This window comes from Thamnophis elegans, chromosome 3 (assembly GCF_009769535.1).
Source record: "Thamnophis elegans isolate rThaEle1 chromosome 3, rThaEle1.pri, whole genome shotgun sequence".
NCBI lineage: Eukaryota > Metazoa > Chordata > Lepidosauria > Squamata > Colubridae > Thamnophis > Thamnophis elegans.
The window spans coordinates 40909045-40931088 of NC_045543.1; the positions used below are offsets into that span (position 1 = coordinate 40909045).

Here is a 22044-nt window from a genome sequence, read left to right on the forward strand (position 1 = left end):
GCGAACAACTTTTATTCAGCACCCTCCCCCCAATCACCCCAACCAAATAACCAATCTACAGCTCCCAAAGGTGTCATATGGGTTGCATCTTCAAACCTCCTCATTCAGTTGGTATGGAGAGACGGTTGATCTTGACCAAGTCCAAACACAGGCCATCAGCATACCCAGAAGATGGTGAGACCCCACCTCCCTTCTGATATCTCCTCCAGTACCATAAGTTTCCCATCCCAAATACCTTAAGTCCCCACTCTCCCCATTTCTATGGCAGCCAATAGCAAGCAAGCGAAGTAGAGGCTAATGTGTGCTCTTTAAGCACACATTTTAAAAATGGGAGATTTGATACAAAGAAAATTAAATCATTTCTGATGCTTGCCTTCAATTTATTATATAAATGAATTGAAGAAACCTGTCTGTACAAGTTTCTAACCAATTCATTTCATTCTTGGGCAGCAAATTAAAGTGTTCTATTTCCTCCTTCCATTCTATTAGCATCCAATTGTTGAGTTCAAAAGCGATGGACATTAAATACCACTCTGAATAATGTATGATGTTAGAAATGGGGCATTTGATCACTCAGTCTTAAAATAGGCCTTACTTAAAAGAATTAATCTTCCAGCCAGCAGGTGGAACCAGCTGCTCTGGTATTATTGAGCTGGTGAGCATTACACACACACAAACACACACAAACAAATATAACACAACTCATTGTAATTGCTTTCTCCTCTATTCTATTCCTTCTCTCTGTATTTTTAAATTCAAATCAATCAGCTAAAAACAACTTTTAAAAGAGGAATTAGAACTTCTATCAGTTCAGAGAACTGCTTACCTTAAATTGCATGGAAATTTGGATTTTTGAATTAAGTGTGCATACTTCCCTTATGTACTTATTTGGGTAAGGTTACATTAATCCCTTCCTGGAGACAAAGAACACTCTGAATTACATGCAGTCTTTCTTACAACAGATAGGAACTTGCTCCTCGTCAAGATATACAGCCATGTATGTCATCTAGGTACAATTCCAAGTTACATTATGCAGCAGCTCTACAGATAGCTTTTATATCCAATTGTCTGACTAAAGAAACAGAAGAACTTGGACTGTCCATTGATACTCATCATTACGCTCGCTGCACAGGCCAGATATGTTCTCTCATATAACTTACCTAAGGATAAAAATGAAGGTTGGCAAGCATCTCTATATTATGGTATTCTATACACCTTGGCTGAACATGTAATTAATAGTTATTAATATACCATTTTACTTATTTTGCACTGAAGATCAAATAAGATTTTAACCAGGATGATCTGCTACTTATTCTACACTCTGGGATTCTTGGACCAGGCTGCACGGTATGGGAAGTGAGGGAAAAAAAGTATTTGATCCCCTGCTGATTTTGTACGTTTGCCCATTGCAAAGAAATGATCAGTCTGTAATTTTAATGGTAGGTTTATTTTAACAGCGAGTGACAGAATAACAACAAAAATTCAGAAAAATGCATTTCAAAAAAGTTATAAATTGATTTGCATTTTAATGAGTGAAATAAGTATTTGACCCCTTTGCAAAACATGACTTAGTACTTGGTGGCAAAACCCTTGTTGGCAATCACAGAGGTCAGGTGTTTCTTATAGTTGGCCACCAGGAGGGATTTTGTCCCACTCCCCTTTGCAGAGCCTCTCCAAGTCATTAAGGTTTCGATGTTTGGCAGTTCAAACCTTCAGCTCCCTCCACATTTTCTATGGGATTAAGGTCTGGAGACTGGCTACACCACTCCAGGACCTTAATGTGCTTCTTTTTGAGCCACTCCTTTGTTGCCTTGGCTGTGTATTGTAGGTCACTGTCATGCTGGAATACCCATCCAGGACCCATTTTCAAAGCCCTGGCTAAGGGAAGGAGGTTTTCACCCAAAATATGACAGTACCTGATCCCGTTGATTGTCCCTTTGATGCAGTGAACTTGTCCTGTCCCCTTAGCAGAAAAACACCCCCAAAACATAATGTTTCCACTTCCGTGTTTGAGGGTGGGGATAGTGTTCTTGGAGCCATAGGCAGCATTCCTCTTCCTCCAAACACGGCAAATTGAGTTGATGCCAAAAAGCTTGGTTTTGGTCTCATCTGACTACAACACTTTCACACAGTTCTGCTCTGAATCATTCAGATGTTCATTGGGAAACTTCAGACAGGCCTGTACATGTGCTTTCTTGAGTAGAGGGAACTTGCGGGTACCGCAGGATTTTAGGCCTTCACGGCATAGTGTGTTACCATTTTCTTGGTGACTATGGTCCCAGCTGCCTTGACAAGATCCTCCTTTGTAGTTCTGGGCTGATTCCTCACCATTCTCAAATACTTTTTTTCCTCATTATATTAGTACCAATTTAATACCGGTGTTTCCCAAAAGTAGGAGCATGGCATAAGAAAGTAATGAACACATCTTTTTATAAGGAAATTTATTTTTAATTTTTAAAGATATGTGAGAAATGGCTAGCCTGCATCTGACCACAAAGGTGTGGGGGGAAATAATTTATTTTTCTACTTTATCACCATCCTCCTATTGAAAATTAGCATGCTGTATAAAACCATCATGATCCGTCTGGTCTCAAAATGTTAAAATTCTGAAGTTATCCCCTTTAATTTCTCTTTGGTTGAAATCCTTGGTTGTCATGGCCTCATTGGAGCCCGGTTTGGAGGAGAAGTTGGAACTGGGACTATCCAACAGGATTGGCACATCTCCCTTAGCATGTTTGGAGAGGCTGAAGATGCTATCCCAGGCCCCTCAGACATTTGGGGAGGTGGTCAACCAGACTGAGAGCTGCCTGCCTTCAGACACAGGGGGAGGATCAGGCTGACAGGCAGTGGTGCTGATAGGCAGCAAATCTCTCTGGTAAGGAATAGCTGCCTCTTCCACTTGATCCAAGGACATGGGGAACAGAGTGGGGGCAAGCTCAGAGAAGGGCAGCAAGGTTACTTGGGAGAAGATCACCCAATCCCTCCTCACAAGGAGTACCTAGAGTGAAGTAACTTAAGGAGAAGCCGTGGGAAGTTAGTCTTTGCTAGGAACAGTTGTTTGTTTTGGATTACACTCCCTCAGCTTTGACTCATGCCTTCTTGCCTCGCTTTGAGGTCTGCTTTTTGTCTTTGCTTTGAGGGCTGCTGTTTGTATTACCCTTGTCCTGTGGACTTTGAGAACTGTCTTTCCCTTGTACGCTGTCTTTGCCCTGAGAATTGCCATTTGTCTTATGCCTGGACTTTGTCTTGTGGACTTTTCCTCTGTACTGTGTGCTGTTGTTTGGGAGACTGAGGGTGAGACTACCTTCAGAGTAGTGTGGGTGGAGTCTTACTAGATATTGGAGGGCCGTTTGTTGATCGCTTTTTGAGGCCTTGACCACCTTGGTCATAACATTGGTTTCTGAGATTACAGTATTGGTAATCTACAGTAAGACTGCAACATGTACTTACTAAAATAAATAATTCCAGTTAATATGGTGTGGATAGATCATGGAGAAATATCTCCAATAGTCAAATTATAATGACTATACTATGTTAGCTTAGCTCTTTGAAATAAAATTATGACTTTATTCTAGAACATATTGCCCTATATAACAATCTATTCTTTCTCCATATAATCTTGTGTCACTTTAATATTCAATATTTTACTGTTGCTAATTTTTACAGCTTTTGCCACTGATTTTCTGAAGCATATTATTTGAATGGCTATTAAAGGTAACTTATAGGAGGTTGGTTCTTTCCTAGGAATAATTTTCATAAACCCATCTTTAAGAAAATGTATCTGAATTATTGTGGGATGTAACGTAAGAGTTAAAACAGCTAATCTTGACTTTTCAATTCTAGAGAAAGAAATGACTCTGGGTCAACATATCAAGATTCAAGTCAACAATGCTAAATAAAAGAGGGCCCTTCCTGTTTACTTTCCAAGAAACAAGAAGATTATGGCAAGCTGTGGGGATTTGCTTTGCAGCCCATTAACCTACATATCTTAAAAATTAATTAAAAGAATTTAGACCATTTTAACTGAGTACTTAAAAACTAGAATCTGGTAGCATGCAAAGCTGATCAGGTGCCACAGAGAGTGTCCACTATTATGTTTAGATAAGATTATAATACATTTATAATTCTCCACTGACCTCTAATGTTTACCCTCTGCTTCAGTATTCTAATCTCTTAAGGAGTGCAATTTACAAAGGGTTTCTTCAACTATGTTTTTGTAGTTCAGTAAAGTAACCAAAACCCCCACAATACAACATTAAACAAAAGGAAACAACCAAAAATATTAAACCAAAAAAACCAACACTGATATATGATTATAAAGATGTGTAAAAGAGGATATATAAAACTAATATTGCAATAAAAAAATCTCTACATTTTTAGCTGAAGAGAAGTAAAATGAGTAACAAAAATCTTTCATTTGCACATATAGTAGTTAATGACTGAAAAAAAGTATATTTCATTATTTTTGACACCACTCACAGCATTTGTGTTTAGTTTTTCATACAAAGTCATTATATACTGTATCAGTTTACCTTGTCCCGGAACAATTGAAGAAGTGTCTAGCACATACATGTCACAAAGTTTACAACCATATAATTTGTGCATGTTAAATATTTCAATGCAGTCATCTTGAAATACTGACAATAAGAACAATCAATGACACCATTTTCCAATATTTTAAAGGACTAGCCTACAAAAAAACAAATACTGCCAAAACTATGACAAAGTTGAACTATTCGTAAAATATAATGTTGGCAAGTTAACAAACAACAAGCAAGCAGGTTCTATTTGTCTAACTGGACTGAGAGTCTTTATAAGGTCATGAGTAATCTCACCTGTCCTGCCACTGGCTGTAAAGACTGGTGTTGAAAAAATATTTTGAAAGCATCAAAGAATCATATACTTTCCTCCAACAAGACGATAAAGAATAGTATAAAAATGGGGGAAATGGAGACTTCCTGGGAACATGGCTAACTGAACACACGCATGGGGAGAGGTCTCCAAAGGATTTCTCCCTGGATGTTGCTCTTCTGCCTTCTAACTGAAGGGATTGAAATCCCATCAGCTTTTTGACCCACCCAGTCAGGGTGTGTCAAAGGTCTTTCCCTTGGGACCCTTCAATAAAGCTGTAAACTGGCAGGTGGTTCCCATTTTTCTACTTGCATTTTTACATGCTTTCGAACTGCTAGGTTGACAGAAGTTGGGACAAGTAATGGGATCGCACTTTTTTATGTGGCACTAGATATTTGAACAGCCAAACTACCAACCTTTCTGATCGACAAGCTCAACGTCTTAGCCACTGAGCCACCACATCCCTCTAGTCTGGTATTACAAAGGGCAATATACGATTTATTTTTATTATTATCTGAAATTTCTGTTGAACCTTTATAAACTTTCGGTGGAAAAAATAAGATCATGAAAAAAATAGCAACAGTTTGGGCAATTTCATAATAGTAGAGGCTAAATATCAAAGCATTTGTTAAACTTAGAAAAATATAATTGCCACAGAATATGCTTAAAGATGGAAATACAATTTCTAAGAATTACATAATTTTTTTCAGCATTCCGGTACCAAGAAATAATACAAAAAATTTCTCCACAGACTTTTATTTGAGAAGATAACTTTCCTCTGTACTTCAGAGCTTCCAGTCTTAATAGTAGGGGATTCAAATTATTTATCTTTTTATATCTATAATTCACTGTTTTTAAATGTTAGTTCCTTAGATAAATCCCTGCCCTTAGCAGTTTAATTATTAAATTTTTGATTGGATATGGTCATTCTTGCTTAGCACCTTAAAATTGTCCAAGTTTGAGAGAACTGATACAATTGTTGCAATATTTAGACTATGTCCTATAGGTTATTAGGTGATCAAGCCTAATAATTTACTTATCACTTGATGTGTAATTTCTAAAATAACTCTATGTTCTTTGTCGGAACACAAATGAATAATTTCATGCCTTTATTAAGAAGACATACGTATGTCTAGTATAAAGATTTTTTAAAATAGTGATAAATGTGATTAATGATTAATAGTGATAAAACTACGGTAGCATACATCTAGATTTTTGGCATATTAAAATGCTAATCTAACATTAAAAATGATTTCATGTATGCAACATCAAATTCTCTTAAAAGCCACATCAGCTTGCAGGGATTTGCTTCATTTGAGGATCAACAATTTAGGACCTTAATGTGGGGCATCAAGTCATTTATTTTACATATTTAGTAATTTTCTAAAGCCTCCCATTCATCAAACATGAGTATCTTATGGAGTTGTAAATTATAAACAGTAAGCACTAAAGAATACGCTAAAAGGTAACCATGCTGGAGGGAATCCAGGTGAAGAATTCAAAAATTCTTGTTTTACTATTGTATTAACATTATCACAACCATAAGGCTTAACTAAACCAGGAAACAATCTACTGATTTTCAGTGGATTGTGTACAATATGCTCTAGATTTAATTTTTTTAAAATTAAATTTACACACACACACATATACACACGTGTACATTATTTTTCCATCTACTGTAGAAGTGTCTGTGTAAAACGTCTAGATAGAAAAGTAATAAAAACATTATCTCTTAAGAACGGTATATTGCGAACACTTATCAAGAATTTTCAGTAAAGAAAAAAATTAGAAATTTTATGTTCAGGTTCATATCCTTTGAAATGTATTAAAAGTCAACTTATTAAATAAGAACATAAATATTAACATTGCCATTTTATACAGGGTTTTTATTTCACATTGATGCCAAAACCCAGAGAGAATATTTGTGATTGTCATTCATTTCACCTACAGAATGGTCAATTAGGCACAGAAAAGAGTGAAATTGAGTTCTTATCTACTTTATGATGAATGAGGACGCATCTGCTTAGAGAATCCACTACAGCAGTCTTTGAGTTATCATAATGGAGCCTGCATATAGTTATCCTTTGTAATGGTAGGTTTTATGATGTCTTTGCAGCTATCATAAATGCAAAAACTACGGTCATCAAACAAATGCCACAGTTATTAAGCAGAACTGTTTGTTCACTATGCTGTAAATAACCATAAATGTGACTGAACACCTGAAATATGATCATGTGAATGCAGGGGAGGGGGGGGGCTCAACCATCGAAATTTCAAATCTCGGTTCCAAGTCTCCTTTTTCAGGTAGGTTGTAATTTTGACTGCTCAAGAAGTCGAACTACTGTATTAACATTTATTTGCCATGCTTGGGTGTATTAGAAAAAGAGCTGGAATTTTAATTCATTAGGTTTACTGTAAGAATAAATGTATGTCTCTGGATTGTTTTCACAGTACTAGATATTCTGAGCACACTTCCAGCAAAAATACTAATAAACATGAGCTTACACTTGTCCAATACTTACAGGCTAATAATAAGAAACATGTTCCAGAGAAAAAGTGTGGGAATTGTTTATTTTTTAAAATAAAGACCTTGGCAAAAATCAGCTTGATTATTGAAGTGATTGTGGTGGGGAACAGAAGTTAAATGGTTAAGGAGGGCAATGATTTGAATAAAAAAATCTGGGGGTTTCAGCATCAATTCTTTTTAATGATCTTGAGGCAACATTGAGGAAATGATATATTTTGATTGTCATCTGTCCATTTTCAAACACAATAAACTTATAAAGAAAAAATATGCTGAATGCAATCCGAATCAAATTGCTTTTAAAGCCATTACTCATTTTTTCCTTCATACTAACACACTGATGTTACATCAAATGTGATCTATGAAGATCACTGAATTAGATATTTGAACTATCTGAACATTTGAATATTTAATATTTACATAATGATCACAAGAGATATTCTTTTGGCTGCACTGCACTGTTGCTATTTTTCTCTTCTGCCTACCATCCCATACACCTCCCAAGGCTGGATAAGTCACTGCCCTGGATTCTGGTTCATACAGTTTAGGTTGTAACAAACAAACAGAATTGTGCAAGCCAACATTAAGAAAACAGTAAGAATAATCAAACTGTTTTTGCCTTGCTCTTTTAGATAAGGCAAGGCCCACATAAAATATTCTGAAAGCTCAGGTTTGGTGTGAGTCGGAACGGACAAAATATTTCTCCTTATTGGGCAAGGGATAACATCAGAGACTGTCCTGATCAGAGGAATAGTCCCTCCCACCCAGTGTCACCGGTTGTCTTCCCTCTTTGACACTTTCTTCTCTCCCCTGGAGATATTTTCCAAGGAAATCTCAGGTTGAAAACTCTCGGTGGGTCGGCCTTTGAGAGCCAAGCGAAAGTCCTTTTTGTGTTGAATCGCCCAACTCCCCAGTCAACGTGGTTGATGCAAGCAGGCGCCTAGAAAAGTAAGGTGCGTTTGGACGGGAGTGCTTCTCCTCCCTCTGGGCGCACTTGTCTCTCGGCGCACCTCTGGCCAGCGAAGAGAATCCGGGCCCGCTAGGTCGTATTTGCCAACCCTCCCACCGCCAGGGTCCAACTGCGCCGCGAGGCCCCCAAGTCGGTCTTCCGGAGCAGTCGCGCCACGACTTTTCCCTTCGGTTCCCCGGCATGACCAAACAGCTCCAAGGGCAGTGGGTCTCCGGCGGCGTGGATACCGCCACCCCCGCTATCTCTTACTCCTCGCTCCGCCCTGCCGCAGCAGGCCCAATGGAGGGACAAAGGAAGCGGCCCGCCCTCCACTTTTCCTCCCGCGCTTTCTTCCACGACAGCGGTAGTATTCTGAGGAGCTGCGGTCTTCTCGAGTATCCGGCTTGGTTCTCAGGTCCCAGGGTCAGGGAGAATAATAGAATCATAGGCCAGGAAGGGATCTTAGAGGTTTTCTAGTCCAACCCCCTGCCAAGGCAGATTTATTGCATCCCGGACAAATGGCTGTCCAATCTTTTCTTAAAGACTCTTCGATCGTGCTAGCCGGCCTATTTATTAGCTCCTTAGCCAGCGGCTTCGAAGCCTCTTTCAGCTGCAGCAGTGGCCGGACACGCCAAGGGCCACTGGGTTGGGTTGCAACTGACAAAAGGAAAATCGCGTTCTCCTCCCTCTTTTCCCCACAAGCCGCCTGCCGTTCTCATAAATTTTGAGCGCTCAGTTTAACCTCTGTCAGTTCAAATTTTATTTGAATATGGACTTTCATCTCTTTATTACTTTTTAAAAGTATTTTTTTTACAGAATTTTCGTAAAGGAAAATGCTCCTGCGAACCCGAGGGAACTGAGCTCAAAATTTAACGCGGTGCAAATAAACCTCACCTTAGCTATCCAAAATGCGTATTTTTCACTTTTTTTAAAAAAAACACCCGATATTCTAAAAATAAAGTTTTAAAGTTTATTCAGAAGAGAGGAGCTATGTATGAGGGATTTATTAATACGGGTAGTTAACAGTGCAGTTCGTTCTTTCCTGAATTAGAAATAAAACCAGTTGTGTTCAGTTGCTCTTATTCCAAGTTTTTATAAGATTATATTATTTATAAGATTATAGTCTTTCTTTACCCAAGTCATCTACAAATGACTTTGTAATACAAACTACTAAATCCTCCTATGCAAATAAACTCTTTGAATTAACTGCCAAATGAAAAGTGATTTTAAAAGTAAAAAGCTGACTAAACTGGCATTTTGTGACTTGCAAAACAAAAAGGCATGCACAGAATAAAATTAGCAACATATTCAGTTTTATAACATTAAATTTTGTACACTGCATATCTTGCGAATGTCTTTTATTTTAAAATATTCCATCCATATTTTATAGTAAAGTAGAAAAAAATCACAAAATAGTTTTTTCAGTGCTTCTCCATTTAAACAAAATAAATAGAAAAAATAGAATTTTTTTCTGGGTTTCTTTTCTCCCCCAGATTATTGAAGCCTGAATAAAGCTGAATAAAGCTAAGGCTGGCTATTTCATATGAAATACCAACTCTTCTGTGATAAGAGTACAGTGGTGACTAATTTAGGGATTATCAAAAAGCAGCCAGAAGAAACACTTGTCAAAGGAACTTTGAGTGTTCATTCTTTTTGAGGAATCTGGGTTTAGTACAAAAAGTGACTGCGGATTCCTTTGCTAATTAAATGAAGTCCATCTCCTACATTTCCTGTGCCCTCTCTTCTGCCAAACAAAATAAGGCCATATCAAACACATTCTTGTAAAATCAATTTAATGTACATTCTTTTTAAAATCCTTACACATTATACACATAGAATGTTAACTTAGAAACAGCCCAAGGTTTCCCAGGTAACAAAGCTGACTCTTGCATCTTTTTACTAGTTCACAAGACAAATAGGGACTTTGGGGATGAGAAATAGGCTGATCAGATAGCTTTCATTATGAATTCCACTAGTGAAGATAGAAATTTTAAATTTATTTATGGAGAGAGGGAGCTCCACTGAACTCAAAGCTTCCCTAACTTTTTCATTGTCCAAAAGCACTTATCAAAAAGTCTTATCACACATTGAGGGCTGGTTGTAAATCCCTCCCTTCAGCACCCTAATGCTGAATGATCGAGGTCTATGTCATTTTAATAAATTAACACTGGTAATGTCATCTTTCCTTAATAGGAATACTTTGGGAAATATGTGGCAATCTTTAAGTCAATTTAAATATCTCTGTTGTGAATAGATAGTGGTGTGTTTTTATTCAAAGAACACCACTTCTACGTAATTTGGGAAAATTTAACCATTGGGATCACACGGTACCAAACAGAAGAACTGACCAACAATAGTTCCACTGCTGCTTTATATTTGTCTCAAGAATGAGCCAGGTTGTATAGATTGTTGCTGAATGTCCAATGCACAATATTAAAAAATATTTGCACTAGAGAATAGGGGAGCCTTTTATCTGTTGTGTTGTCCTGTGTTTGAATATGAGAAACAACTGGGCAAGATATTCAAAAGTATATTGAGTACATATTAGTGTTTAATTGCAATATTTTAAAAAAATATGTGGGGGTCTTTTGTTGTCTTAAAAGGATTGCATCCAACACATAACTTGTAAACAGGTCGAAATTGTTCATCTGCAGATATTACAAGCATCATGCTTTTGTTAAAAATGTAACCACCTATGCTCTCAGGAGATGAGTCAAGTTTAAAAAAGAAATATTCTGGCTACATTCTTCCTTTTTCTGTTACTGTAAATATTTTTTAAAAAAACCAATTTTAAAAGGAAAGACAAAAGGATTTTATTTCAGTCAAATGGTGAAGAAAATGTTTACCAGCTTGCAAGTCTACTCATCCTTACCTGGGAATAAGCTCAACTGAACTGACATGATGCTCTTAGTCTTTCAGAAACAGAATCTTTAATATTCTACATTAAAATGCTCAATTAAAAAGTATTAAAATTCATTGTGATCTGGGGGGTGCTACTGAAAATTAAAGGCTGCTCATCAGTTCTTACAAAGGTAGTAATCCTAAATGCAGTAGACTTGTTTCCAAGCAAAACTATATAGGATTGACTTCTAAATTTTTATTCATATTAGAACATTCAACACTCAGGGAATTGCACTGTGAAAACTACCAGAGACCCAAGGCCACAATGAATATACTTTCCAACATGGTCAAATCACACATTCAGCTGCCAGTCGTTAATAATTTCATGCAGAAAAAAAACTAGGCTCTATATGTACCAGTAAATCAGACTATATGAACCAGCAGTAAATCAGCTGGCAATGGCGCATGTGCCCACAGAAAAGAATCTGCATGTCACCTCTGGCACGTGTGCCATAGATTCGCCATCACAGGCATAGGGCCTTGTTTCTGTTAACATGTTTTTTTCTTTCTGAAAACAAAAAAATTACATCCTATACTTAACAATTTAGAGAAATTAGACTGCAGCAAATATATCAATGCACCGTAAATTATTTCAAGTATATTATTCTCATTTTATATATGGCCTCAACTGTTAACTGTTGCTAATAATTTTATATTTTTACCTTATTGACAAATATAATCTATATATTAATTAATTTCTTTAATTTCTTGACTTCTAATTTCTGAAACAGTGTGAGAAATGAGTCCACCATCGCCAGAGTCAATGCAACGGTAGCTATGAACAATACAAACTCTATTTAGTAAAAAAATATAAAAAAATGGACTCTCAATATTGGGCCAGTTCTCTGAATGAAACCTGACCAGGACTGAGTATCGAGGAACAATTATGAACAATTATGACTGGTGACCTGAACTCTCTATTTCTGTTACTGCATGTGAAGATGGCATCAGCCTTTTTCACAACTGAATGGCACATCTGGCTCATGTTTAATTTATGATCGCCTAAATTCCTTTTATACTCTCTATTGCCCCTCCAAGTTTCCTCCATCCTATATTTGAGCCTTACATTTGTCCTATCTTGATACAGAACTTTGTATTTCTGCTTATTAAATTCCATCCTGTTCATTTAATTTGTGGAATTTTCTTTCATCTAAAATATTATTGATCTCACCCAGCTTTCTGCCACTTGAAAACTGATCAATGTTATTCATCAAAATGTTGAACTGTGGAGGCCCAGCACAGACCCCATTGGCATGCTACTTAATACTTCCTCTAAGCTGAAATGAAGCCAATAAGCACTCTTCAGTGCAGTCATTCAGCCAACTGTGAATACATATAACTCTAGTATCAAATAGCATTATATTTACTTTGAAAGAGATCAGAATATAAAATTAAATTTATGGCAGTGTATTATGCTTCACATTTAGGTGAAGAAATAGACCTAAGTGGGTCAGTAACTCAAATTACATTAAAGGGAAAAAAAAGTATCAATGAGGTTGAATTATTCAACCTTTCTCCATGGTATATACATTTATTTTTGGATATTTGCAGACATACAACATGTGATCTCTCTCCTCCCGTTTTTTTAGTATTCTTCTGAACACAACAAAAGAGGAAAATAATAAGATAGTATTTCTCCATAATTCTGATTTTTTTAAAAACCAGATGGGAATAGAATAATCAGAACAAAGCTCAACTTCCTAGCAATTATAGAAAATAGGAAGTTAATTTTAATCTTTTTTCTACAATGGAACAAAAGTATTTTTAAATAAATGCCAATTAAATTAAATAATTCTTAGAAATTGAGGTGTCATCCCACTTCTGTTTTTCAGAACATAGCCATAAAATTATAAGTAAATTGAAGGGCCATTAACCACATTCTTAAATCACTTTGAACTCTTCTGTTTATGAATAATTGAATTATTCACTTGTACTGTTAATCTCTATCACCTCCAAATTCTTCAAGTTTATTTAGCCCAGTAGTAATCTTCTGACGGAATATATATTGTGACAGATGTTGGAATGCTGCTGAAAATAGCAATTTTCTCTTCCAGCCAACCCACATTCTGCTTATACAGTACTCCATTATGTCATAAGCTCAGTTTTCTTTTCTCGTTGTCTGCTCTGCTCATGGAATGAAGAAACACATGCCGTAACTAAACATAAACAAACAAATGTAGTGTCTACCTGGTGAGCCCCTAGGCACCAGCCCCTGCCCTGGAGTTGCCATTTCTTTATTACTGCTTCTGCCCATTCACTGGCGCTCTCTTTTAGACCCAATCCACAATGGCCCATTTTTCTTCATTCATTGCCCTATCAGGTAGAGGGCAGTGGAATTGGGAAAAGCAACCAGGGACTGCAGCAGAGCCCCTTGTACTGGAACTTGACAGAGGATTCCCTGAATAACTGTGGGTCTTGAAAATGGCCAGCAATGCCAATCCTGAGTAGATGTACAAGTCTTTTTGGCTTTGCCCAAAAGGATGGTGATATCCATGACACTGACAATTTGGAGAACTTTTAATTTTGGATGTGGTGGATGAATGCTTAGTTACAGTTTTCAATTTGGATCTTTTTTCCTCTTCCTTGCACAGTGTTTGCACCTGAACACAATGATTAATTATCTAAGCCAAGGGTGTCAAACTCGAGGCACACATGCGTCACGTGCTGGCCCCGCCCCTGCCCGGTTTAGCAAAGGGGGGAAAAGTCTCGATACATCACATGATGCTGCCATGATGACCCAAGTTTGACACCCCTGATCTAAGCAAAAAGACACCTTGAAGTGTTCAAATTATCTTTCCGGGATTTCTTTCTGACAATGACTTAATTATACTGTATATATCTTGAAATCAAATCAACAAACCTGATTGAACAAGGGATGGATATACCAGGCTCCTAGAATTAACCAAGGTAGGGAAAGCATGCAGACGATGGCTTCTAGAATTCTTTTCAACCTTGAAACTCTGCCTCACTGGGAAGGGGAAGAGGGGTCTTAGAATGGAGGAGTTAACTACATTTCAAACAACTAGCCAACTGCCTCTTAAAAAATGGGGTTTTTTTTCCTTGAATTTCTCTCTTCCCAGCCCAACCAGATTTGCCCATTTTTAATCAATGTTTCTATTCTCCCCCAACACCAAATTTGCTTCCATTCTGTTTGGAGTTATTGTTCTGTTCTGTTTTCGGAGAGTTATCCTGTTGAGGGAAGCCCAAGACCCTTCACAGAATTTCTGTCACACATTTGTTTGGGTTGGAAAGAATAATCCATAATGCTTGCGGAAGATGGCTATTTACTTATAATTAAAGAACAATTTGTCTCCAAAGATGCAGATTGAACTAGGAATTTGTGACCTTTCCTGCCAATGAAGGCAGACTATGAACAATAATCCATTTTTTGGCTTCCTGTCTTTTCTTCAGGCAATTTCTTTAAAAAAAAGAGAGAGAGAAAATGTGTCTGCTTCTTGAATAACATTGTGGTTATTTTGTTATCAAGAACCATAATATCTTGCAGTTTTGCTTATTAGTTTCTAAGCCTTTTTAGATTTAAAACACTTCAGAAAAAAGTGTAAAATCTTAACACAGAATATAGAAATGTAATAAATTTACAATTCTCCTTCAATAACCCAGAAAAGATAACATTTATGTTTTAATTGCATGTTTTAAAATCACTGCATTCTTGTGCATTAATAACCAGCAAGGGAAGGAGAAAGGAAGCAACATGAAAACTGGTACAATAAATGCAGGGTGGTCTGTAAAAACAACTTTGGAAGTAAAACATAGAAAGACTGACTGATCATCAGAATAATATTGGGTCTGTTAATGATGCTATTATGCAACGAGGTTTAAGAACTCTGTGTAATAATGCTTAAGACAATATTGCACTACTTACAGCATATAGTTCTATCTAAAGTGGAAAAAAGAAATATTTAATTTATATTTAAAGGAAATAAAAAATAGTAATGTAATATTTCAAACACAATTATCCAATCCTATTATGTTTTATCCATTATTTCCATTCATAAAATATAGTTGGGACATTTTGATTTAATTTCAAGCAAATTTCATTCCATGAGAGTTGAGAACTTTTAGTCATTAATGGCCATATTACTTTTCAGCAGATAAGTATTTTTGATATCATGTATAAATTTGTCTCAGATTTCATTAAAAATACTATGGTCTTATATGGATAAATATAAGTAACATCAGTTTCCATCTTATAATTCAATTCAAGACTCAGTAGTACTAAAATTTATTTCAAATTCTACAACCCTGTAATACTTTCAAACTGCACGTGACCTTGGTTTAAAAACTTATTTTAGAATACTGATTTTGAGAAGAGGAAAAGGAGGGAGGAGCCTGGATATGAACATGTGAACGATAACTATGGAGAACAGTAAAATTAATGCCAGAATCCAAGACAGGTGAATTTCAGTGCCCTGATATCTGGAATTCAACTTCATGTTCATTGCAATTGACCCACAAAGACTCCAATACTGTTTTAAATTAATCCCTACAACTAGGTGGGCCAGAACCATGTAGAATATGGATTTCACAATGGAATGCAACACAATTTGGGCTGGGCAGATTCCCAGACTCACCTGCACCACTCTTGCAGTAAGCAGTGCTCACTGAAACCATCAATCTTCTCACTGGGACTGCAATATGTAACATGCATTAAATTATCTTTCTCAATAATTGAATTGTTATATCCTTAAAGATATGGCAAAATGCCAATAGGAAAACTTGGTCAACAAAGGCTACTCCAACCAGCCTTTTAAATTTCATTATTTTTAAAAAGGAATCATACCAACAACAATAATAATAAAGATGTGTTATCTGTATTCATCAGGAATTTTGATTCCAATATACATAAATAATATTCACATATTTTATATATCCTGCCAGAAAAAAATTATGCTCAAGTCTTTTTCTTTAACAGAAGTGGGGAGCTCTTTGAAAGATCCATTTTTAAGTTTTGAAAAAGCTATTTTTATCCCAAAGTGTTGTCTGTGATATCTACCATAGTAGTGACAAAAATGTATTGCAAAATAAATTTTACTTTCAAATTCATTTTGATGTGTTCTGTGTTGCCTTGCGTGATATTGTTTCTAGATACTTGAAGGTCAAACAACCAGATTTCAGATTTTCAAAGACAGATAGGTGTGAAGGCTGAAAAACTCCTCTGCAAACTCCAGCTTTTACAAAAAAATCCCTAAAGAAGCACCATTATACCCAGGTGAGTCTTAATCACAGGAATTAAAATTGGTAAAGAATGTCTCTTTACAGGATTATTCTATACTTTTTGAATACTGTACAAATAAAAAGAGTGAGATCCTTGGGAAACTCCAGGATTCATAGACAAATGTTAGTTATTGCAACTTAGTTGAAAGAAATCTTGGCCAAATGATAAACATCACTGGGCAATTTTGTCATGATGTATGCAAAAAACAACTCTGCACTGAATGAAGATTTCCATATCCTAAAGTGACAGATTTCCTAATCCATTTACTCATGAACAGCAACAAATGGTCGATCCACAGCATTGTTGATAATAAAAAGAGGCAAGGGTCTCAGAGGCACTGGGAATGGTTGCCAGTCTGAACAGACTGAAGAAGATGTTTAGAAATTTCAAAATAGCAGTCAAAGAACTTGAAATCTGGGTGCTATTAGTGAACTTTTGTTGCCTTGCATTGCTTTGCTCATGCCACCAAGTTGGGGGAAGGGGGGGAAGCAAATGACAAACTATCAGGAATCCGCATTATTTGGGTAGGACAATGTTTACTACAACGGTCAATCTCAATAGTTGCAGCTGTTCCTGTGGCTGGGATATTAATTCAGCCTTTCAATCCTTCAAAATCATGCGCCACTTTTTCTGTTGCAAATATACAAGGTCTTTTTCTGCCATATACTGCACAAATTGTTTTGGTCATATAAAATGGAATTTTTGAATTATCTACATGCGGAAGAGTGCAGTACTTCTCTCATCATTCTGAAGGTCTTATTTAAACACACTAAGTCTTTTCTCAAGCCTGAAATCTCAAGTGGTCCATGTAAACAAGACACAGCTAATGTAGATTGTTCTGTCCTTTTCCTGGAATAGTTTTTATCGATATGCATTATTTCCTGAAAGTGTTGTATTGGCTAGATGTAAAACTGGCAGGGGGTGAGCTTCTGTGTTAAAAACCCAGTGATCCAAAGGTAAGAGATCATCATTGGAGAAGAGCAGATATAAATACCTATAAAGTAAGAGAAACAAGATCTGTCACTATACAAGATACACAAAAGTTACCATTGAGACTACATCGAAGACTGCATGACCTGAGGGTCTGCTTGTGCAACAGGGCTATTTTCTGTTTGCCTTCACTATCTCCCTCTATCAGCCATCTGAGAAGAGAGGAGACATATGTGCAGGGGGCCAAATCAAGAAAATTCTGTTGATGGCATCAGGACACATTCCACTGTTGACTGCTCAAACCCATTAACTACAGAGTATAAAATAATGCATATCGTCTAATTAGATACAAGTATTATAATTAAAATTTTCCCTTTGAATAAGATGCCTTATCACTCATGTATTGTAAGTGTACTAAATTTAGCACTAATTGCTACTGATGAAGATTTAAAGCATTTCTAATAGTACAGTAAGTTCTAAACAATCATGATCCACACTACCAAAAAGGCTCTTCATTTATAATGAACATCTACAATCTGTCAATGAGATCCCATTCTTGTGTCAGTTTGTAAACTCTTTGTTGGTGGAGCCAAGCTTTTTCTTCAATTCTCCTGTTCTGCAACATACTAAAATCCACATAACGTGTCAAGAATTTCTAAATTCTGCACACTTGCACAATTTCCCCTTCACCCTCTTGGGGCACAATTGCAATATCTGTGTATTCACTATATTCCTCTAGGCAATTTCAATGTGTGATAATATGAGATAGAGTCACAGAAATTACAGAGGATAAAGGGCATCCTTGTGTAAGTGTTGCAGAATAGATTATAATTCCTTTTAGTTGAGAAGGAGAAAAAGTAAAAAATAAAAAGGAGACTGTAGACATATGCATTGGCAACCTGGTGGGATAAAATCTCCAGCAGTGATAATATCCAACAGTTTATTGCCATTTAATGCAGCCATGTGTTTATTATGTATTTTATAAAATATTCTATTTTCTATAATATTTATGTTAATATGTAACTGCTGAATATTTCTTCTAAGAACCTCAATTTCCAAGATTGCTGAAACAAATCTACTTACTTTAGAGTTTCAGCAAGAAAGAAGCTTTGCTGTACATCATCATATGTAGGAGCTGAGGAGTAGACATCCTTGACCCCGGAAAATCCACCACTCACTCGGCAGTACTTATCAATGGCCTTTAAGTGGAATAAACAGAATGAATGCTTTATTAGCCAGAAATTCAAAATTCAATGTAGTTGACACAGATTCAAATAATATAGATATTATATACTTAGAAATGAAAGGAGGGTAATAGTATAATTTACAATGGTTGAGATATCTTGTAATCATGTGATCACAATTTGTAATCTTCGCAGCTAAAAGCAGCCAATTGGGGGAGCCAGATTTGCTTAACAATCTTGTGATACACTCAACAACCATGCTTAATGTTCAGTCACTTAATGTTGGTGATAAATATGGAAATATGGTCATAAAATTGGGTTCTGTTACGTGATGACTTGTTTTACTATTGTATCACTTAAGCAACCAAAATTCATAAGCTACCTGTGTCTGTAAAGCAGTAGCATCCTGAACACAAGTTTCAAATTTTGTACAGGGCTATTTTTGTATTTCAGATTTGTATGATTGAATCTTTACATGAGACAACTAATAACTCTAGAAATAAATTAAATAAAATAATTTTTACTATTTGTCCAGCAACAGAATAACTCTGAAAACAGAACAGAACTGAGATTAAATTTTGTATGTAGGGAGAAGGATGAAAATGAGAAAAATCTGAAAATAGCCAAATCCAGGTATGAGAAAAATAATCCAAGAAAAAAAAATCCCCCAATGCATGCCCTGGAATGTTGACTACGCTTTCATTCCCAGTCTCCTCCCTCTTTCATTGGTGGGCCCAGAGCAGAGCTATTATAAAAGAGGTTGTAATTGGGAGGAAATCCAGGTGTTATGCCCTGCTTCCTTCCCTGATTATTTTGTATTTTTCAAAATGTCTTGAAGCATTTCACTTCCAAAATTATTAGACTGAAGATTAACTGGAATTTAAAACAGCCCTTTTATAAACAGAGAAGCTTCTTCAATAATAAGATCCAAAGTCCCTCTATTACAGTGTTTCTCAACCATGGTAACTTGAAGAGATGTGGATTTCAACTCCCAAAATTTCCCAGCCAGCATGTTCTGTTAGAATGCATTGAGGTTATCTCAATATTCCTTTCTAGAAAGTTTCAAAATACATGCAAACTCTTTTTCTACAAAGCAGCCTCTATTTGGCACACTACTTCTGATTGTGAGGGAAATTTGATACTGGCTGTCCTTCTTGGAAAAGACTTGAAGCACTCTTTTCTTGTGGTGCAGCTGCTAAGTTACATCGTGAAAAACCTCCATGAAAAAAAATCTAATTTTTAATTAGATTTTCATTTCAATGCTTATTTTATGATTGAATGCATTATTGTAAGGCAGAGTTTAAATATTTTTTTAAAATCAAAATGTAAGATAAAAATATTCTGTAGGCAATATTAGAAACTGGAAATTGAAGTCTTTTTCCCCAATATTCTCAGTCATCAGATTTTTTTTAAAGCCTTTTTTCCTTAGGTCTCCACAAGCAAAGAAGGAACCATCTGGGGAAAAAAATGAGCATCACATTTTCAATTTCTTACTATGCACAATATGAAGGTTGGCAGGTAAACTGTGAGAGGTTTTTTTAGAAGGCTAGTTAATACTTACCTGTGCTGCCTCCCAGCCCCACTGTCTGTACTTAGGATCATGTGTGAATCGCCACATATACCAGTATGTCTCAATCACCTCCGGTCTTAATATGTAGTATTTTTCATTTTGCCGCACTGCTACTGCCTCTAAACCTCCATCAAATTTGAAAGCTTCAGGCCCCAGTTTTAAAGCTGCAAAGGAAAATGAAGAAAATTAATGCAGCAACTTCTTATATAACTTCTAAGTTCAACAATTCTACTGTAAAAGAAACATTAATATATGTTTTAATGGTCCCAGAAATAGTTATGATGGTTCTTATGAATCTAATCAGGTCTGTAACAGCTTGATAAAAATCTAAATTCATTTCACAATTTTAAGCATATGTATGTTTGTAGAATATCTAAGAAGTATTTAACATACTCTAAGATTCATATCTTAGGGAACAGTAAGTGAACACAGAACTCACTGCTGTTTTATATTTATATATTGTCTATTTGCTGGCCACAACCTTGAAAAAAATTGGCACTATGTAAAAAAAAGCTATTACGTCTACATAACTTTTATGGAGAAGTGAGCAGCACATTAGTTATTCCCAAAATATATCAGTTTCACTATATGAAACTCCTTTCAAACTCTGAAATTTGGGCTCACTAAGTGGAGCCCTAAATATCCCCCTCTTCTCTCCTAAAAAAGCAAAATCTTACCTTAGCAGTCTGGTTTGGAGAGGCCAACCTCATTTTTCTCACCTTCTCTGCACAGAATGTAACTGCTAAAGGAGATACTGCAACTTCTCCTTTTTGAAATCTTGGGAAGTGAAATACAGGTTCCACTGTCTCTCTTCATTAGCATATTTTCCTGGCAATTTCATGATTTAACTCCCACAAGGAGATGTCACAGTATCAAAGCTAGCAACAATCTTTTCACCTTTGAAAGAGCTAGGGGGGTTGGGAATGAGGGCAAAGGCCAGGAAGCTAGGTAGATCCTTACTATTGCTTACTATCATATTGTTGGGGCAATGTCTACTATCTCATCCTAAAGTCAGGCTTTTGCTCCTGGTGAAATTGTGGATTTAACAACACATCCTGGGGGCCTGTTGTTTTAATGATAGTTAAAACGATCATTTAGTTTTACTGACAGAGACAGACAAGACAGTCATAGTGAACCTGTTGGATAAAAATAGCTATGTGCCATCTTGGTCAATCACACCCCATCCATTCCACAGGCAAAACCATCTCAATTAATTCAACTACAAACCTTACGATCAAAGCCCATTATTACTATAAATATCACTACTTTCAGCATACCTTTTGATTACTATACTGCATATTATACTGTCAATTATACTCCCTCTGATCTATGCAACTTGCCCTGTGTGTTCTTTAAAATGACCCAGTATGGATTTGAACCCAGAACTTTCTTCCAACAAAATTTTCCAGTTCCTTTTGAACTATAGGCTTTTCTGCTTACCCAAATAGCTTCTGTAGGAAACAGAACACCTACACGAAATAGTAATGCAACTCCATCATTCACTTTTGATGCAAGATGTAAGATACAGCTTACATATTTTTACTTTTATCTAACCTGACAAATCCATTTTATTTTCAGATGGAGCAGAAAATAAGTCTTTTATGGTTAATTAAATATCATCTACATTTATGTAAGATTTTTGTGCAAATAAATTTGTTAAATTTATGTCAAAATATTTTTTGAAAAATATAAGTCATATATAGATTATATGTATCCTAATGCAAATAAAAACATTGTCAGAAAATTTATCTTACTTTATCTTACCTTCAGGAAGCTTATCTTGCAAAAGACATCTCCCCCCCCCCAAAAAAAGGGAAATTGGATGATATCTCTAGTGTTTATTAAGAGATTACTTGGTCACAGAGTTTGAGTTTGCTACTAAGCTGTGTAAAATGGTAC

General features: G+C 36.2%; 1 protein-coding gene across 1 annotated transcript in view; it reads right to left on the minus strand.

Moving 5' to 3' along the window:
- Positions 1-10103: 10103 nt before the first annotated feature.
- MAN1A2 (mannosidase alpha class 1A member 2) overlaps positions 10104-22044 on the minus strand; it is a 67250-nt gene continuing 55309 nt past the window's right edge. Inside the window, exons 11-13 of the mRNA XM_032213616.1 lie at positions 20137-20309; positions 18475-18590; positions 10104-17455 (exon numbers count right to left, since the gene is read on the minus strand). Coding sequence (XP_032069507.1) covers positions 17323-17455; positions 18475-18590; positions 20137-20309 — 422 coding nt within the window. The 3' untranslated portion in view covers positions 10104-17322. The remainder of the gene's footprint in view (positions 17456-18474; positions 18591-20136; positions 20310-22044) is intronic.